Source organism: Micromys minutus, assembly GCF_963924665.1.
Source record: "Micromys minutus genome assembly, chromosome: 2".
In the NCBI taxonomy this organism is placed as follows: domain Eukaryota; kingdom Metazoa; phylum Chordata; class Mammalia; order Rodentia; family Muridae; genus Micromys; species Micromys minutus.
Window position 1 is genome coordinate 95,118,308 of NC_137971.1, and position 19,332 is coordinate 95,137,639.

A 19,332-nucleotide genomic window follows, 5' to 3' on the forward strand; every position below is an offset into this window, starting at 1 on the left:
AGAACACAGGTCAGATGGACTATATCCCCCTCCTCTGGCCAAATCCATCGTCTGGACCTTGACAGGATACTTAGCTTTAAATACAGTGCAAGAGGCACGCAGAGCTAAGCAGTCCTGGTCTAAGCGTGGTCCTGTCCTTCCTCATTGCCTGGGCTATATTTCCTTCAAGGTGGTTTGAAGAGCTGTTGGTATTGCACGAAGTCTCCTTCTGAGAGACAAGTTTCTCCTCTGTCTAGCACCATTTCTAGACTTTTCCTTCTCCCAGTATAAGATTTACAGGGAAATTCCAGCCCCGTGGGGTCTATTATTCAGAGAGTTCTGTATCTAAAGGGAGGGGCACAACTGTCTCTTTGGAGAATCTTCATTCCTTCTCTTACACTATTGGGGCTCTTTCTGTCTTAGACCATTGGCTTAACCTTGTCTCATTTCATAATCTGTGAAGCATCCTTAACAACCTGTCTTAGACAATGCCTCAAAACAACAAGAATTGCAGCATAACAGGAAATGAAAATGGTTTAAGGAAAAACTAAGTCAACTAAAGAGGCGAAGAGGCCAGGCAGCTGGTGCCGCAGGAACAGTTCAGCGTGGATGCAATTACCAAGGAAAGGACACCACCCCTCCCCCAGTTCTCACCCAACAGCCCTTGCTGTTGGATACCCACTGTCTTTGTTGCTAGGAACAATTCTAAATCTGTTTCTAAACCTGTCACTCACAGAAGATTCAGAGTTCTGAGAGATGTGGGAAGGGAGTGGAGCCCAAGACCTCTGACCAGTCCTGACTTCTCCAGGCAGGGAGGACTTAGATGTTTCCCTTTGTCAGTTTCCCTCCTCTCCTCAGACATACAGAGAACAAGGGGTTTCTTGGCAGAAAAGAGGTTTAGAGGATGGTGGCAAATGAGATAGAACAAAATGTCTGCCAGGCTTCTCTCCTCTCAGACCAGTGCCCCCTCCTGGTGGCTCTATTTTGCTGGCTTTTCAACCGTGGTCATAGTCTCTGGTTTATGCATGAAACTTCAGAGCCATCTTCTTCTCCTTCCTGTTCTCAGTCATGAATAACTCTCCACAGATCTGCCTCCCCGTTTTCCGTGCACACCCTCCCCCCCGCCTGTCCCATCACCATTACTGTGTTAGAAAGATTACCGTGGCAACAGCATAGAGGAGAGAGGAAATTGGGAATTCGGTCTTCCGAATTCAAGAGCTAGAAGAGACTATTGAATGTGTCCATTTTAAGTCTCCCTTACAATCCAGTGCTAGATTCTTATAGCATTAAATCTGGACCTCACATAGATCTTGGTATCCTTTACCTCTGCCTTTGGCATCAGTACATCTGAGGTAACACCTGGGCAGTCATATGCCCATGTGCATATACTTGAGTGGTGCATTCTGGGCCGAGAACTGCTGAATTCTAGTACATGGATTGTAAAGCCGAGGAGACTGAGGGCAGGAAGGAATGGAGCCGATGAGAAGGACTGGAAACAAGATCAGATCTGGCATCTGGTCATGTGATACTCAGATCTCTTCTTTTCTTTGTGGAAGAGAAAATTTTCTGTTTCTCTTTGTGCCCAAGAAAGCAAGCTACACTGTTCTAGGCTAGCAGTGAACAGGCCCCTCAGACTGAAATCCTACTGAGTGGACAGCTCACAGGAAGCAGCTGTTTCTAATGGTGGCTGCTTTCTAAGTTTCACCAGGCTGTACTGAAACACCATGACCAAAGGCAGGTTTGAGGGCTGGAGAGATGGCTCAGTGGTTCAGAGCACTAACTGTTCTTCCAGAGGTCCTGAGTTCAATCCCCAGCAACCACATGGTGGCTCACAATCATCTGTAGTGGGATCTGATGCCCTCTTCTGGTGTGTCTGAAGACAGCTACAGTCTACCCACATTCATAAAATAAATAAATTAAATTAAAAATTAAGCGGTTTTGAGAGGAAAGGATTTATTTGGCTTATATTCCCTGAATTACAATCCGTTGAGGAAGCTCAGTCGGGGACTCAAACCAGGCAGGAACCCAGAGGCAGGAGTTGATGCAGAGGTCATGAAGAGTGCTGCTTAGCCTGCTATCTTACAGAATCCAGGACCACCAGGCCAGGGTCATACTGCTTACAGTGGGCCAGGCTCTCTCTCCCCCTTCAATCACTGACTGAGAAAATACTCTACAGGCTTGCCTAGAGCTTTATCTTACGGAGGCCATTCTCAACTGAGGCTCTCTCCAGTCAGATGGCTCTAGCTTGTGTCAGGTTGAAATAAAACTAGCCAGCATACTCCCTGTACCGCAAGTGTTCCTTGTCAAAACCAGGTAGAATGACCCTGGGTAGGAAGTGAGGAAGTGTCACCGGTAAAGGACAGCCCAGCTAAGACCACACTTCTGTGTCTGGCAGTATTCTGGCTGTCTGGGCCTTAGTCTGGGCCTCTGACTCTCTGGACATGATATTTAGTTACTCATTGACCCTTTGTCTGTCCTTTAACTACCTGGTTCTCATTTTAAGACTCCATGGCTTCCAGATCCCACCCTGTCCCCGCCCCTGGCTTCTGATTTGGATTAGTCACTGCTTTGAATAGGTTGTCACTAACTGTGGACACTCTCACGGCAACCTGGAGCTTCTAGATGCTTTCTTCTACATGAAGTTGCTTAAAAATAATGTCTTTACAAAGCCTCTGCTTTTCCATAAGATAACATCTTGGTCCAAATGTACTTTAAGGCAAAACAAAACAAAACCAAAAACCAACCAACCAACCAACCAAAAAAGCAACAACAGCCCGAGACCTGTTGTAGTAGAGCCATCATTCCACCAGGGGCGCCATTCTTTTTCCTAAATCCTCCGTATCCAGAAAGGGAAATCACAACAGAGTCTGAACACCTCTCCCTGGCTTTAACAGGTATGATGTGGTCGGTAGGAACGAACTCTAAGACCCGTGGAGCAGTGCTTATAGGAAGGGGGCTGTGGTAGGAGGTCAGTTTGCATAGGTCTCTGCTGCCAGCTAGGCGAGAGCTGAGGAGAAGTAAGTCCTTCAGTTGCCTACGGAATGAAGAAGTGGGTGGGAGCAGGCTGGAAATAGAGCCTTTTGGCCAGAAAATGACAAGACTGTAAGTTAAAGATGCCTGAAGTGGGAGCTCGTGGACCCGTGGACTGTGGCGATGGTTCTGTGATTAGAATGTGGGAAATAAGGGCTGTTTTGAAAGGAGGTGAACGGAGGGTGCAAGATACCCAAGGATGTTTCCATCATGATAAACTGTAACTCTGAACTGCAGATATTAGTGTGGGCTTTCATGAGGAAGAAAGAGGAGACCAGGGAATCATATAGACAGAGAAAAGAAAAGGCACAAGTTTACAAGAGTATCTACATTTAAGTATCAAACACAGAAGTGATCTTCCAGCAGGGTTTGTATAAGTGAGAATTAAAGTATGCTTTGCCCCAGTCGAGGGAGGGAACTTCATAAAGGAATGTGGAGAGAGAGAGGGTGAGATGAGGGCTGGCCAGGTTGTTATTTCAACAACCACTCAAGACTTTTGGTCGTGGTAGGCCTCATTTTAATCACAACAAGCTGTCCCAAGGAGAAAGCCCTTACCAAATGAAGTACTTCGACAAGTTTCTGGATAGCTCACATTTATAGTTCACTTTACAAAGCTCAGATGTTCCAAATAAATCTTTTCAGTGTGCAGTCTCTCCGGATTCAGTGAAGAAACTGCAAAAAAAGGAGGGCGGGCTGAGGACCCGATATATAAAGAATAATCATTAAATATTAATGAGCAGCCTCCTCCTGCCAAGCAAGAGGCTCTAGGAGAAATATCCTCAGGCCAACTAGGTTTCCCCGCCCCCTCATGAATATGCAGATAGCTGTCCGCCTCGCACTGCCCCGCCCTCTACTCTCCCAGCGCAACGGACTCTCCCTTCAAACGGGAAACAAGATGGCGGCGGCAGGTCCGAGCACTCGGGCTTCTTCCGCGGCGGCCGCGGCAGCTCTGAGTCGGCGGGGCCGGCGGGGCCGCTGTGACGAGCTGGCGGCAGCAAAAGCCGGGGTTCCGGGCCCGGCCTCTAGCCCCGCGTTGTTAGTGTTGCGGCCAGCGCCACGGCCGGAGGAGTCGGACTGCACCGGGTGCCTGGAGACCCCGGGGGAAGTGGCGGCCCTGCCGTGCAGCCACTCGCGGTGCCGAGGCTGCGCCTCTCGCGCGGCCGGCCCGGGCTGCCGTCGCTGCCGTCCCCGCGGCTCGGGCTGGGCCCGCCGTCGGGCCCGCGACGACGGCCAGGCCGCCGCGGAGCTGCTGGGCGAGCGCGCCCGTCGCGGACAGCCGGAGCGCTGCCGCCCGCGCCGGGACGGGGGCGCGGCTGCCTCGGGGCCCAGGCCGGAGCTGGAGCCGCTCGCGGAGCCAGGTGGAGCCTCCCCTCGCCCCTGTGGGGTCCAGCCAGGCCCAGCCACCGGGTCTGGCCTGGTGAGCGGGGTGGAGGGTCCCGGGCCCTGCTGGAGCGGGTGTGGAGAGTTCTCCTGGGGTCGCGACCGGGTTCTGCCCTGGCGCAGTTGTGTGTTGGTGAATGTTGAACTTTGGAGCGAACTGCGGGCGTGTTGAATTTGGAGGGGCAGTGAGGGGACCCCGCGCCTTGCGTAAGTCCGAAGTTTGGAAGGAAACAATTCTTGGAACAAGTTAGGGGCATGTGGAAGTTGGTGCGTGGAGGGGGAGGGGCCCCGGAGGATCCCAGAAGCGCTGGTTTCAGTGTTGGGCGGAGGGCTTGGGGTCGCATTCTAGGGAGGAAGTGTCTTCCAGGGCTGGAGAGGATGAGGTGCGGGGTATCCCAGGCTCTGGGGGAGCTTTGCAGACTTGAGAGCACAGTGGGTTTTGAGGATGAGCTCGCGTGTGTAGTTCTCGTGCAATCTTGAAGAAAAAAAAACAAAAACAAAACCCTGCTTACCGCATAGCTTTGCACATAGTGAGGATAAGATAAATGCCAACTATATTGGTGATAATACTAATCATAAAACGGCAGTAGTGCTTGATGAGAAAAGCTGGTGGGATTTAAGTTTTGGAGATGAAGACTGGTTGGCTAGGGGCTGTTTTCTGCCTTTCTTTGTAAGTTTCGTTTATGATGCTGGCAATTTAACGGTCCGTTGTAGGACTCTTGGTCTGAACTTTTTCTTTCTCACCATCGGCAGCCCATCACTTGTTGGTGCTGAAGTCTGAGATGAATTCCGTTTGTAACAGGAACCAAGACCTAGGCTTCTTTGGTGCATGCCTAGGCAACACACCTACAGCTGAGATTTTCAAGAACCGTAAATCAGGAAAATCCATTTGCTAGCCCTTTTATGTTAGGAATTCTGCCTTACCTTATCTTCAGCAGAAGGAAGTCATTGCTCTGTGTGTATGAAAGTGCAGTTCCTAGAAACTACAGGGTCCAGAATGCATCTGTTTTTGGTTCAAGCAAAGACACCTGTCAAAGACAGCTTGCTTTTCAGTCTAAGGGCTGAGATGGTCTACATTTTTCCTTTTTGCATTTCTTGTTATTCCTTCTAACAACATCACAACATTCTTGGTTGTACCTTTATTTCTCTTTTATAGTTGAGATTGAGGCCCAAAGAGATTAAATAACTTGTCTAATGATGAAAGTACAATTCCTCGAATCTTCTCAATTCAATAGCTTGTTTTAATTTCTGAGATTATAATTATAAGCAATTTCTCTGGTCTCCCTACTAACTACATTGACTGTATGGTCAAGTAGGATAGCAGTTTCTCTTTCTCCATCTCTTGGAGCTGTTGTAAAACATCTACTTTGAAATCTGAACTATGAAAGAATATACTGCTTATTGATTTATGTAAATGTTTTCCCATTAAAGAAATTTGTTTTCTTAAAGGATGGGCTATTAGTGATTAAGGACATTTACCTAAAATGAGAGGCCATAGGATTTGTTAAATTATTTAGTATCTTTCAGTTATATGTGGGTCATAATGAAAAGTATTTTTTAGGCTGGAGAGATGGCTCAGCGGTTAAGAACACTGACTGCTCTTCCAGAGGTGCTGAGTTCAATTCCTAGCAACTTCACAACCATCTGTAATAGTATCTGATGCCCTCTTGTGGTGTGTCTGAAGACAGTGATAGTGTACTCATTTAAAAAAAACTCTTAAAAAAGTATTTTTTCTAAATTTCCTTTTTGGATCATTGAGTATATGAAATCATGTTTATCTAGCTAAATAATTTTAGAAGAATAGAAAATACCACTAAACCAGTCATGGTAACGCAAACTTAGAATCTCAGTATTTGGGAAGTGGACTCTAGAAGTTCAGGTTGTTGGCCAGGTGTGAAGCCATTTAGTGTGGGTAGTGACACACATACCACCATTTTATCCCCAGACCTGACAATTCTCCCAGAACTCACTGATCCTGAATACTGTTTGGATAGAAAGGGAAATAAGGAAAAAACCGTAGCCGGGCATGGCACATCCTCAGGAGGTAGAGGCAGGCAGATCTCTGAGTCTGAGGCCGACCTGGTCTACAGAGTGAGTTCAGGTCAGCTTGGAAACTATCTTTTAGCTTTGGTAGGTATTTACTTATGTTATACACAGTGCATTTTAATTAAAACTTTAACAACAGGGGTAGGGCAGCAAGAAGTCACCAACAGTGCCGCGCTTGAAAGCTTGAGTTCAGTTCCACTGAGTTCAGTTCCAGCATGCTCATAGTGAAGGGAGAGGACTATGAAGAATTGTCCTTTGACCTCCACATGTGTGTAGTGGCGTGTGCACACACCTCCCAAAATACATAAATAAAAATGTAATAAATGTTGTCCAGTGTGATAGGGCAATCCTATAATCCCACTGTTTGGGAGGCAGAGACTAGACAATAAATTTAGGATCCTTGAGTACATAATAAAATCCAGGCCAGTCTGGGCTACAGAAGGGTGTCTCAACAGAACAAAACCAAACACCTCCTATCGCTCATGAATTGAGGAAAATGGGAGAAGATATTCAGTGCTTTCTTCTCATTTCAGGGTCAGCAGTGTTTGTTTGGTTTCTTTTTTCACAGTTTGTGCATCTGCACAAAATCCATATCAAAATGAAAATACATATGTTGCCATGCTATACACACTTGTGTATGTTGTGTGTGTGTGTATGTGTTACATGGGCATCCAGAGGTCAGAGCAGTGTCAGATACCTCTCTGCTGGTGGTTCTCAACATTCCTAGTGCTTCCACTCTAGTGGGGATTCCCAACCATAACATTATTGTTGCTACTTCATAACTGTTTGCTACTGTTATGAATTGTAATGTAAATATTTGTGTTTTCTGATGGTCTTAGGTGACCCTGTGAAAAGGTTGTTCAACCTGCAAAGGGGTTGAGACTCACAGGTTGAGAACTGCTTTATGCCGTTCTGCTTGGAGATGAAGTCTCTGACAGAACTGGGAGCTCTTCAATTTTGCTAGGTTGACTGGTCAGCAAGTTCTCACAGTCCTCCAGTCTGTCCTCAGTGCTGAAGTGACAGAAACCTCTAACTGCCTGGCTTTTTATAGGGATCTGAACTTAGGTCATCCTTGCAGATCAAGCATTCTTACCCACTGAACCATCTTCTCCCTAGCCTATAAATTCTTTTTCTGTTTAATAATGTGTGCATACTAGAACAGAAAATGTCTTTAGCATTTTTACAATTGTATGGAATTTTATTAAATGGATATAACATTATTTAACCATTTGTATGAGTGTTTTGCCTGCATGTGTATACGTGCATATATACGTGTGTGTGTGTGTGTGTGTGTGTGTGTGTGTGTGTGTGTGTGTGTGTGTGTGTGTGCCTGCTTCCCAAAGTGGCCAGAGAAGGGTGTCAGATTTCCTGGAATTGGTGTCATAGATTTTTGGGAACTGAACTCTGATCCTCTGGAAGAATAGCTAGTGCTCTTAAGCACTGAGCCATCTCTCTAGACCCATGATTTTTAAAAAGGTTGTTTTGTAATTGTGCATTTCCATGGAGAATTTACCACAGCTTGAACAGATTTTCAAAGAGTTGCTAAAGAAAAGAGGAGGTTAAGGACTGTTTCATTCTGGGTCCTCATTGTTGCAGAGAGAAAACTGAAGTGGAGGCAAGAAGGACTAGTTACAGGTTGCAGTGAGGTAGTAGCTAAATAAACAAAAGCTAGAAGAGGGACTGTGTAAAAAGACAGAAGGCAGACTCCTGACAGGGAAAGGTTCCTGCTGACTTTGTTTTGGTTTCTGATAAGATCTGACATTAGAGTCTAGCCAGCCTGAGCTATTCTGCTTTAGGTTCTTGAGTGCTGAGCTTGCAGGTGTGAGCTACTGTCCTGGCTCGTGATGGCTGTTAATGGAGGAAGTTGAAATATTTTCATTGTGATTTCTTGATAGAAAGCACAGCAGCAGGAGGTCATTTGTAGGAACCCAGCAAGTGTATCTCTTGGTGGATTCTTACAGTACGGTTAGGCCTGCTAGCGAAGGAGGGTTGGCCTGCTTCCTGAGACTGGAATGAGATTGTCTCAGTGCACTGCTGTGTAAGTGAGTCTTTTTGTGTTTGCTTGCTTATTTATTTGAGGCTAGGGTGTGTTCTGTTGCTGAGCCTGCTTTTGAACTGGGGCAGTCAAGTGGTCCTCCCACTTCATCCTCCTGTGTATATTTCTGCAGCTGCTTATTCTGTTCTGCTTTGAGACAGAAGCTTGCTGTGGAGCCCTGGCAGGCAGTGCACGTGGGCCTTCTAGTCTGAGTCTCCTACGTGTGGGATTGAAGCACGAGCCACCGTGCACAGCTTATTTATTTCTAAAAACGATTTCAGAATACAATGTCTCTTTTAAAATCTATAAAAAATGTATAGCTGTACTTATTGAAAACTTTGGCTGTGGTTTTGACATTTTTGTGGCTTGAAATTTATTTAATTTGAGACAGGATATCACTGTGTATCCCAGGCTGGTCTCAAACTTACAGCACTACCCCTTTAGCCTTCTTAGTGCTGGGATTATAGGAATGTACCACCACACCTGGTTTATTAGTTCTGTTGATCTGTGAACCCCTGTGTGAGAAGGCTACAGCAGTAATCATGTCAAGACTGGCTCCAAGCTCAACTTCACATTCTTTGAAGCTGTGCAGGTCCTTGTCTGTATGAATATACTAAGTTTTGGTATTGTCTTGAACAGTATGGCAGGGTTTATAATGAATAGCTACATTTTGTTAAGCATTTTTCATACCCACAAACAAAATCTAAAGTTATTTCTTATGCAATTTATACTCTATAAAGGCATTCTAATTTTGGTTTTTAAGAATACTACACAAATATAAATAGTTTTAGAACTATATATAATAATTTTATTTAAGTCATATTAAAAATGATTAAAGGATTTTGGATTTAAAGCCAGAAGAGCTTCTAAATTATACTGTCTTTAATCTTAAAAAATGGAACATTTTAGTTTTTAGGATAATTCTTTTTTCTTCTATAGGTAATGATTAAAGTAATAAGGTAGAAAAAGTCTGATAACAGTTTTAAGTTGTCAGACTTTTTTTTTGTCTTAAAATTGAATTTAAAGAATGTAGTAGATAAAAAGGTTTATACTATCCCATTTATCCTTCCTTTTTATTCTAGTCTCCCCACCAAACATCCCTGTTCACACTTCCTGTTCACTTATGATTAACACACATTTTAAACATTTGTTTTCTGTAGAAAGCAAATAGTTCTGGTCTATTACTCAATTGTCAGACAACATCTGCTAAGTGTGTTGCCTAAATTACTTTTAGGACTAGTGCATAATGAGATGATGTGATTGTGTACAAGGACAGATCTCTCTGGTCTGTAAGGGCTTGTTTCAGAGTATGTGACTCATCCCTTTCTCCTTAATGACAAAAGAAACAAGTCCTTTGTGTTGCACTAAGGCAGATACTGTGTGCCTCATGCTTGCCCATGTGTTTTACAAAACTAACGCTGAGATTACTTCCCCATCTATTTACCAGGGGAATGAATTACCACTGAAGGAGTTGCTTAGCTCTTCAGATTCAAACTGAAGAGCAGGAGTGCTGGGTGTCTGCTTCCTTCCTCTCTCACTTCTGAGATTCAAACTGAAGAGCAGGGATGCTGGGGTGTCTGCTTCCTTCCTCTCTCACTTCTGCTCCCTGATACCCAGTTAATTTAGAAGACTTGCCCACCTTGAGTTCATTTATATGTGACTTTCCTTGAGAATATGATAATCCATCTTAGTCACATTTTATTTGATTAATGTAATGAATATTTGGTTCCTACTAGTTAGGACACAGTATCCAGAAGAGGGTGGAAGGTCAGGGACAGACTTGTTGGGCGATGGTGGACTTTGGATGCCCTGTCAAAGGGTGAGGTTGTGCCAAAGAATTCCAAAGAGGAGCTCACTTTTGCACTTCAGAGACTCTGATGGGGCTCTGTTGTGCGTGTGTTGGAAACCCCAGTTGAGCTTAGCCATGTGCAAGAGGCAAAGACTTCTGCATTGCTCAAGTTTTTCATGGCTGTGTTCCCTGTGAAAGGATTGGCAAACAAACCAAAAACTACCCTCTGTCACAGAGAGAACAAAATCTTGTCTTGATTTGCCTGGGGTTTTTAGCAAAGTGGAAATTAAAAACAAATAAAACCCAAAGCACAGGATGTGCAGCTCACTCACAGGTAAGATGGGAAAGGTTTTGGTTCAGATAACCTTATGGTGAGGAATTAATATTGAAAAGATATCCCTAAGCTAGTGAACTATGCAGTCAGATGGAGAAACTAAAGCAAGACTTTCAGGAACACTCTCCTACCCCAGATGGTCCAGGGTTCTTCCAGAAGGAAGAAGCCCAGCTGTGGGAAACTCAGTGGAAAATGACAGTATGAGCTAGCAGGGTTCCACAAAAAAGAGAGTCCACATGCAGGAAATGAGGACTAAAGTGTAGAGAGTCAGTTCAGAGGATAATTAAAATAGCGTAGTTCAGAATCCACACCCCAATGAATGGACATGGTTCAGGACTGAAGATATTCCAGAACCCAAGATCTTTTATATAAAATGAAGACATCTAGAATTGAACACCTCAAATGAGTGAGTAAGACAGGAAATAATTTGTAGAACTAACTGTAATGGAAACACCTAGTCAGTGAGGTTGGAGCTCAGTAAGGCAAACCATGGTTGAAAGTAGCCCAGTATGTGAGGGAACTCCTCAGACAAGCGAGGATGAAGAAAATAGCAATGAGAACTGTAGATTGATCAGGAAGCTCAAGTGTTCCTGTTGTCCCCGGGGAAAAGCAGATAGAATGAAGGGTATAGAACATGAAGATATGATGACATGAGTCCCAGGGGAAAAGCAGATAGAATGGAGGGGTATAGAACATGAAGATATGATGACATGAGATGGTTTCAGAATTAATAAAAACCTGGAACCTTTTAAGATTGATGAAGTCCAGCAAGAATTGAAACACCCAGGAGCCCTCATAGCTACACACATTGTGGTGAAACTGCACAACACCAAAGTCACCCCCCCACCCCGCCCGCTTGCTGGGGATTGAACTCGGTTTCTAAGTAACAAAGCCAAGTGGTCCAGGGAAGTTAGAAAAGTAGTAGCAGGTCAAATCCAAAGGCAGTACAAGATAGGAAAGAATGGAGACATTCTCACTGGAGGTGCTGGTCTTACCTGTAAGACTGAAGGAATGCAGTGCAGCTTTTCCAGTGGTACGTATCTGCCTTAGGGGAGCTTACGGGGGTACACATGCTCACGTGGTCCACCTCCAACTGCAGAACTGGAAAGAGTGACAGTTTCCTTCGGAGGAATAGAGATAAATTATGGATCTTTTCTGTAACTACAATGAATGAACAAAGTCCTTATTATTGTCATGAATAAATCTTGAAAAACTGTGTAGTGGGAAGTTACAAAAGGCTCTAGCTAATGCCATTTATACAAATAAAAGGTGCACGATAACGGGCTTATTTGAATAGGCAAAGGACTGAGATCAAAGGAAAAGTCAGCAATATTAACTATTCTTTCTGCAGTTAGATAGTGAGAGAACAGAAACAGGACTTAAGGCAGGAGAGTCCAGCTCTACAGAAGAGAAGCAAAGCAGGTTTTACTCAGGACCCAAGCTGCCTTTGGAGAGTACTCCCCAACTCTCATTGGGATTTTGATAGAACGTGAGAGCCTAATTAACAGAGACCATGTTTCCTTGTTGCTACTTACTGCAGGAATGGCAGGCTGTCCATTTGTTTATGAACTGCTGCTGGTGTCCAGAGGCTGCTAGAAAGGAGTTAATGGTTAAAGAAGGTCAGGGCCAGACCTACCTAGTAAATTAACACTGAGTGCTTAAGTGCCAAGAATTGTTCTGAATGTTTCCACAGACATAGTTCCTTCCTAAACCTCCCTTTCTTCCTCCCTTGTTCCCCCTCCCTGTCTGTCTGTCTCTCCCTTTCTCTCCCCACCCCCTTTGTGTGTGTCCCCATGCACACGTGTGCACTTGCCTTTATAGAAGCTAGAGGACAGCCTTAGGTGTCATTCCTTAGAATCTATCCAGCTGGAGACTCCTGTTTTATTAAGATAGGTTGGCTGGCCAGAAATCTCCAGGGATCATCCTGTTTTCACCTCCCCACTGCTACTATTACAATTGCATACCAACTTTTAACATGGGTTCTGGGGATCAAATACAGGCCCTCCAGCTTGTGTGACAGGTGCTTCACTGACTGAGTTAGCTCCTTTGCCCATTTTTTGTTCATTTTAGTGCTAGATATGGAAGATGATCCCTAAATTATTAAGCTATTGTACTATGTGAGTATTGGCATCTAAACATGAATAGTTAGTTTTTTCTCCCTCAGAATCACATCTTTTAGTTTGTGAGTAATATACATAAATATGATTATTTCCTGTACTAGATTTTTTTTGTTTCAGTTTTCTGGTCCATAAAGAGTAAGTGTCACAAGCTGCTTTAAGATTTAGGTAGGAATTATGTATAAAAGCACTTAGTATAGTGCCCAACATGTGAGCTCAGTCAGTGCCAGTTTACTAGGTTCCTGAGTGGATCGAGCTGCCTCAGGTCCTCTGAGTGCTGTCACCTGCATTAAGTTCTGCACTCGCTCCCCCTTTATTCTCCAGCGTTGGTGGAGGTGCTAGCTTTTTGGAGTGTTTGCGTCCCTCTATGTAAATGGATATAGTAATGGCAACAGCTCCTGGAGAGTATTGCAAGGGTAAAATGAGATGTTCGATACAGTGTTTAACAGTGATATTTAAACAGTAAAACCACGTTGAAAAAGAGAATAGCATACTTCATGTTTTTATGGGATTCCTAGTATGAATGAGTAGGTCTCTTAAGTCTTTATCTGGTTTTTGTGCCTTTTCTTGGGGTCTTTTTATTCTGTTTGTTTATTTTGTTCTAGTCCAGTGTGTTAGTTTTTGTTTTATCTTTGTATATTTTATTTTCTTATTATCCCTTAGACGCCTGTTTATTTTCTAATGAGAGATTGGGGGGTGGGTGGGTGCTGGGAGTAATAGAGGGAAGAGAAACCATAATCAGGATATATTATATAAGGGGAAAATTCTGTTTTCAAGGGGGAAGAGGAACGGAATAGATATTAGCATAGTGAGTGATTTATTTCTGTTGCACACATGAATTTGTTATGATTTGAGGAATGAGGTAAAATGCTTCTTACTGTGGATTGTGTTTTTAAAAGTTTGAAAGTTGCGGGCTAGCAGTTTATAGTATTCTTAGTAATGTTGGCTACTTTTTAGAACCTTTTTATTTCCAATAGATACTTACATAAATCAGTCAGTCTCTGTCTCTCTTTTTCAATGTGTGTGTGTGTGTTTGGGAATCAGGTGCACAGATTTCTTCACATTTGCTAGGGAAAATGATTAGTTTTACACTTAATATGAAGATTTTGGTGGCTCGATCTGACCTAACATTCGGAGGTCGGGCGTGAGTGTGGGCGTGAGTGTGGGCGTGAGTGTGGGATGGTGCTGCACTACCCCGCACACAGTAGGTTCTTAAGCATTTTCTGGATGAATGGGATAACTGTCTTTATTAGAGCCTAACTGAGAATTTCTCTACTTTAATATCAACCTCATAGAGTCATAGACTGAGATTTTTCTGTTTTGTTGAATTTCTTTTTCTTAAGCAGTCATACGACTTATGTTTTTTATGTTTATCCACATTAATAACTTAATTATAATTTTTAGGTTGATGTAAGGTGCCAATTAAGTCCTGAAATGATCTGTGAAAGGAGAGAGAAGGGTATTCTGCAAATTTACCTTCAGGCCACACTGGGTACATTTCAGCTTAGCAGGCACAGCTGTATTCTTAGGTGTTTATACTTTTACTGAGATCAGAAGGACGGTAAAATGCATACATGATTAGTTATATCTTCTACTCACACTAGAAGTAAGTTTTTTTTTTTTTTGCTACTGAAAAGTATTTTGGAAGCAGCATTGAACTACCCGGCACACACATCTGATTGCATTCTGGCTCAAAGCCCTGTTGTAGCTGAGGCTTTGGTGAGCTCCTTAAACTCTGCACTTAAATTTCATTTATAAATTTGAATAATGGTTACACTGGAATGGATTAGATGAGATGGCACATGTTAGGTGCATAGAGCGAGCAGACACCTCATGTTAGCGTCAATTCATTGTTAATGTATTCATTGATTATTGTGCCAAGCACATAGGTAGTTATTAGGGACACAAATATTAGTAAATCACAAGTTAGGAAACTTGTTATGACCGGAAGAGTGCAAGATGGATTTGTAGGGAGTAAACCAGCTGTGGAGACACTCAGAAGTCATTTGCACTCAGTGCAGGAGAGCACAATGAAGCGGGTGGCGGCTGTGCGGCTGCTGCATTTCAGCACTAGCATAGGTGAGGAGGCCGTGTTTCTTTTTTACTAGCTGTTCTAGTTAGCACTAACTGTCAAGTTGACACAGACTAGAATTATCTGAGGGGAACCATTGATTGAGGAATTGCCTGGAACAGATTGGTCTGTAGGCATTTTTGTGGGAGTGATTTGGTAATTAATTGTTGCAGGAGGGCTCAGCTCACCGTGGATGGTACCATCCCTGGGCAGGCATGAGCCTGGGACTGAGCCTGAGAGTAAGCTTGCAAGCAGAGTTTCTCATGATTTCTGTTCCGAGTTCTGACCCTGACTTCCCTCACATATACACTATGACCTGGAAACATAGCCCAAGAACGGCTTCCACCCTAAGTTGATTTGGTCAGGGTGTTTTACCACAGCAACAGCAAGGAAACTAGAGCTTATAGAAATATGGTGTGGCTTGTGTGCACATTTGATCACCCAAGTGCTTTGAACCTCAGAGTCTAGGAAATTTCTATACATCACACTTTTACTGACATCTATCCCGTAGTGTGTGGAAGTAGTAACTGTGCATCTCCTGTCCTTGTGATTCTCTACAGTGCAGATGTTCTGACAAGTAAGTAGGCTTGTTAGTATCGATGAAGGATTTGCCAGATTTAGGCATTGCTCATTACAGGCAGGAAAGTTTTGGAGGTAAAAGAATTAGCATTTCTGGAATTTACTTTGCCTGTATGCTAAGGCTTTGTGCTGTGCTTAACGGAGAATTCCCACTATGGTTAAGGCACTGGACTGGGTTCCTAGAAGGGTAGACTTGAGAGTGTAAGTATTAGGAAGAGGAATGCTGAAGGAACACTGATCTTTTGTACTTAATAAGTGTGTGTTTTGCTATGGAAGAATAAATTCTAAGAAGCTTTAGGGGTGGTGAAGAGACGTGAACTCAGAGGACAGTGTTTGTTGTTTATGCATTCCACTCTTTCCAGTGGGAACAGATCCTGTAAAGACACAGTGAGCCACTCTACCCGGATGTGGGTTCTTTTTGCACAGTGGGTTATGCCCATGTTCTGAACTGTTCTGCATTTTGTAACATGGAGGCCTGTTTGGGCACTTTTTAAAGCATTTGGTACAGTAGTTGAATGAGAACAACCACAGAAACAAAATCAGCCACAGCAACAAAAGAACTCACAGAGTGGCCCGAATTGAGAACTAAAAACAAGATTGCAGAAACAGATAGTCTTTGTGAGTTTGTTGAAGGGGTGCAAGAAAATCAGTACCTGTGGGGATAGGAACTAAAGATGCTTTCCTTGTAAGAGATATGAGTCAAGTCACCAACAGATGTGTTATGTTTGCGTGTTGTGGTCGAGGGAGAGATTGATGATGCCAGAGACTTAGAGTAAAGAAAACTGAATGTGGAAGTTTATATTCTCATTAGATAATTCAACAAATGCTTTCAAAGGCACGAAATGACTATTACAGCTGTATTAGTTAAGGTTTCTATTGCTGTGAAGAGACACCATGACCACAGCAACTCTTATAAAGGACAACGTTTAATTGGGTCTGGCTTACAGTCTCAGAGGTTTAGTCTGTTATCATCATGGCAGGAAGTGTGGCAGCATGCAGGCAGACATGGTGCTGGAGAAGGAGCTGAGAGTCCTACATCTTGATCCAAAGGCATCAGGAGACTGTGCCACACTGGGCGTACCTTGAGCATATAAAATCTCAAAGCCTACCCCCACAGTGACACACTTCCTGCAGCAAGGTCTCACATATTTCAATAAGGCCACACCTCCTTCCCAGTGGTGCCACTCCCTTTTGGTCTGTGGGAGCCAATTACAGTCAAACTGCCACATTTGGATACATGCCGGGAGATCATCTCTATGTATCACATCCTTGGGTGGTGAGGCAGATTCAAGCCTTTGTAGCAAGTACGATACATGCTAGTGCAGTTATAGAATGCTCTGAGCCAGGTCGGTGTGTACTTCTCTGGGCTGATAAAAAAGCTTTGGAAAAGAGAAGGCAGTGAAAGGGGTTGAGGTTTGGATAAAGATCATCACACAGTGAGAAGGAGAAAATGTATTTTAGGAAGAAGCATGTGTGAAGTCAGGTGTAGTTCAAGTATGACTGCATTAGGAATAGTGCCATGGTTGAGAGCTGGGGACAGGGACTTTTATAGCAAGGGTAGAGGACGTAGCTGGAGTGGTAGGTTTGGGGGACTGTTGTATATATGTTAGGGAGTTAAAAACTACCAAAAGTTTCTTATTAGGGGGATGATAGTGTCACCTCTTTATACAGAACTGGATGTTGAGGATATGGAATCAATGCTGAGGATATATGGAAAGACAAAGAGTTTAAGAGACAGGGAGGCTGCCATTGAATATGCACATAAGCTGTCTTCAGTAGTGCTGGAAGATTGGATGAACTATTCAGATAAAACCATTTTATGGTTAAAGACTCAAACTAGCAAGGATGAATACTAGAGGTGCAGTCCAGGAGGAACAAGTGAATGCAAGTCGGTTTGTTCTAGATCCTAGACTATTTCTAACTTAGGAATCATTTTGCTAATGGTTGTTGTCTTAGTCAGTGTCCTATTGTTATTATAAAGGAGAACATTTCATTGGCCTGGCATACATTCAGAGGTTTAGTCCATTATCATCATGGTGGGGAGCATGGCAGCATATAAGCAGACATGGTGCTGGAGAGGTAGCTGAGAGTTCTACATCCTGATCAGTATGCAGTAGGGGGGCGGGGCAGGTAGGCCCTGGCTTGAACATTTGAAACCTCAAAGCCCACCCCCAGTGACACACTTCCTCCAACAAGGTCACACCTCTAATAGTGCTACTCCCTATGAGCCTATGGGGGCCATTCAAACCACCACAATTGTGAGTGATGTTTTGCCTCACATAGCAGCAGAAATCAAAGGCTATTGTTCCATGGTGGTGGATGGGATGCTGTGGACAAATGAGGGTAAGAGCTCTGAGGTCCAAACCCTTCATCGTGGTTGCTCCTGAGCCCTGTGCCTGATGATCCATCACAGGTTGCCTAACAAGAAAATGGCGTTTTGGGGGTTGTTTTTAGACTTAGCATGGAAGTTTTATTTGCTTGATTATTTTTATGTCTGCTTATGCAAGTCTGTGAACCTCTGCTGTCAACCTTCTCTGACTCAGGAGTAGGTAGACTGGACAGTAGGTTAGACCAGCTTCACCCTTCCTTCTGAAAGTGTCCCCTGTCCTTCCCGGTCCTGTCCTCTTTTGGTTTGATTGATGATGTACCAGGGGATGGTTTAAAAATATAAACAGTGAAATTGAGTATATGGTAATGAGAGGAATTCAGACTTATTTATTGCTAGGCAGTCTGTATGCATGATTCTAAATTTTACTAGCTTTTAAGAGAAATTTAAAAGATTTATTTTACATCTATGAGTGTTTTGCTCACTTGTATGTTTGTATACATTGTGCATACCTAGTGCCTGCAGAGGTCAGAAGAGGACATCAGGTCACCTGGAACTTCAGTGATAGGCAGTGTGAGTTGCTCTGTGAGTGCTGGGAATCAAACCCATGTCCTCTGCAAGAGCAGCAAGTGCTGTCACTGTTCTTAGTTCTTAACTTTCTCTCTTCCCAGGTGAGCACTCTTGGCGTTGCCTACTGCAATAGCTGCTTGTGCGAGTGAGTGAGCGAGCAGGTGTGCTAGGCTAATATAGTAGACACTTCGCTGCCGTCCACACTCTTAGACACTAACCCGAGAATAGTAAATACTTAGCTTGTTTATGTTCTTTGGTGCTGGAGATCCGACCCACTGCCTTACATTTCTATGTAAGTGCTCTGACTCTGAGCTATGCCATCCCCGAGAGGAAGGGATCATATTAGTTTGGCTTTAGCACACATTGATGGTTTACTCTTATTTCTCTTCCTGCTGCACAGGGTGTGCTTAATTTAACATTAGATTTCCTCCTTTTGGAGGGCTAGCTATGGTGGCCATACCTGCCATCTCAGCACTCGGAGACTGATGTAGGACGGTCATGAGTGTGAGGTCTGGTGAGATTCCATCTGACAGTTTTCTTTTGAGGCCTGGTGGATAGGCACATACATGAAAACTGTAGATAGCAAATCCTGTGTCCTGTGTAAACACTTAACGTATGTTTCCAAGAGGTACAACATTTCCCCTTTGTCTGCCTGGGATGTGCTCTAAGACCCCCGCCCCTGTGCATGCAGGCAGCTGTGGATAGGCTCAAACCCTGTATTTGCTGATTTTTCCTATGCACATGTGTAGCTTTCTTAAGTGTACCTTGTCCCAGTGCTGTGGTCAGCTGCCCACAAACAGCTGGGATGTCTTTTCCCATCTGACCCTCAGTATGCAAAGTAGAGCCAGGCTTCTTCCCCCCCCCCCCCCCCCCCCCCGTCTTTGCTATGAGGGTTTTAATCCTTTAAAACACTTTTTACATTTATTGATTTTGTGTAGCCTGGGTAAGTACATGCATGTACTTCAGTTGTATGTGAAATCAGAGAAGAACTTTTGGGCATCCTTTCTCTCCTACCATGTAAGTTTCTGGGATCAAATTGATGTCATCAGGAGTGACTACAAGTGCATTTACCCCAT

The 19,332-nt window shown here is 43.9% G+C and overlaps 1 protein-coding gene across 1 annotated transcript in view; it reads left to right on the forward strand.

The window, feature by feature from the left end:
* Positions 1 to 3,889: 3,889 nt before the first annotated feature.
* Positions 3,890 to 19,332, forward strand: part of RNF169 (ring finger protein 169) — a 49,549-nt gene continuing 34,106 nt past the window's right edge. Inside the window, 1 exon segment of the mRNA XM_080910848.1 lies at positions 3,890 to 4,387. Within this exon segment, the coding sequence (XP_080766974.1) occupies positions 3,905 to 4,387 (483 nt within the window). The 5' untranslated portion in view covers positions 3,890 to 3,904.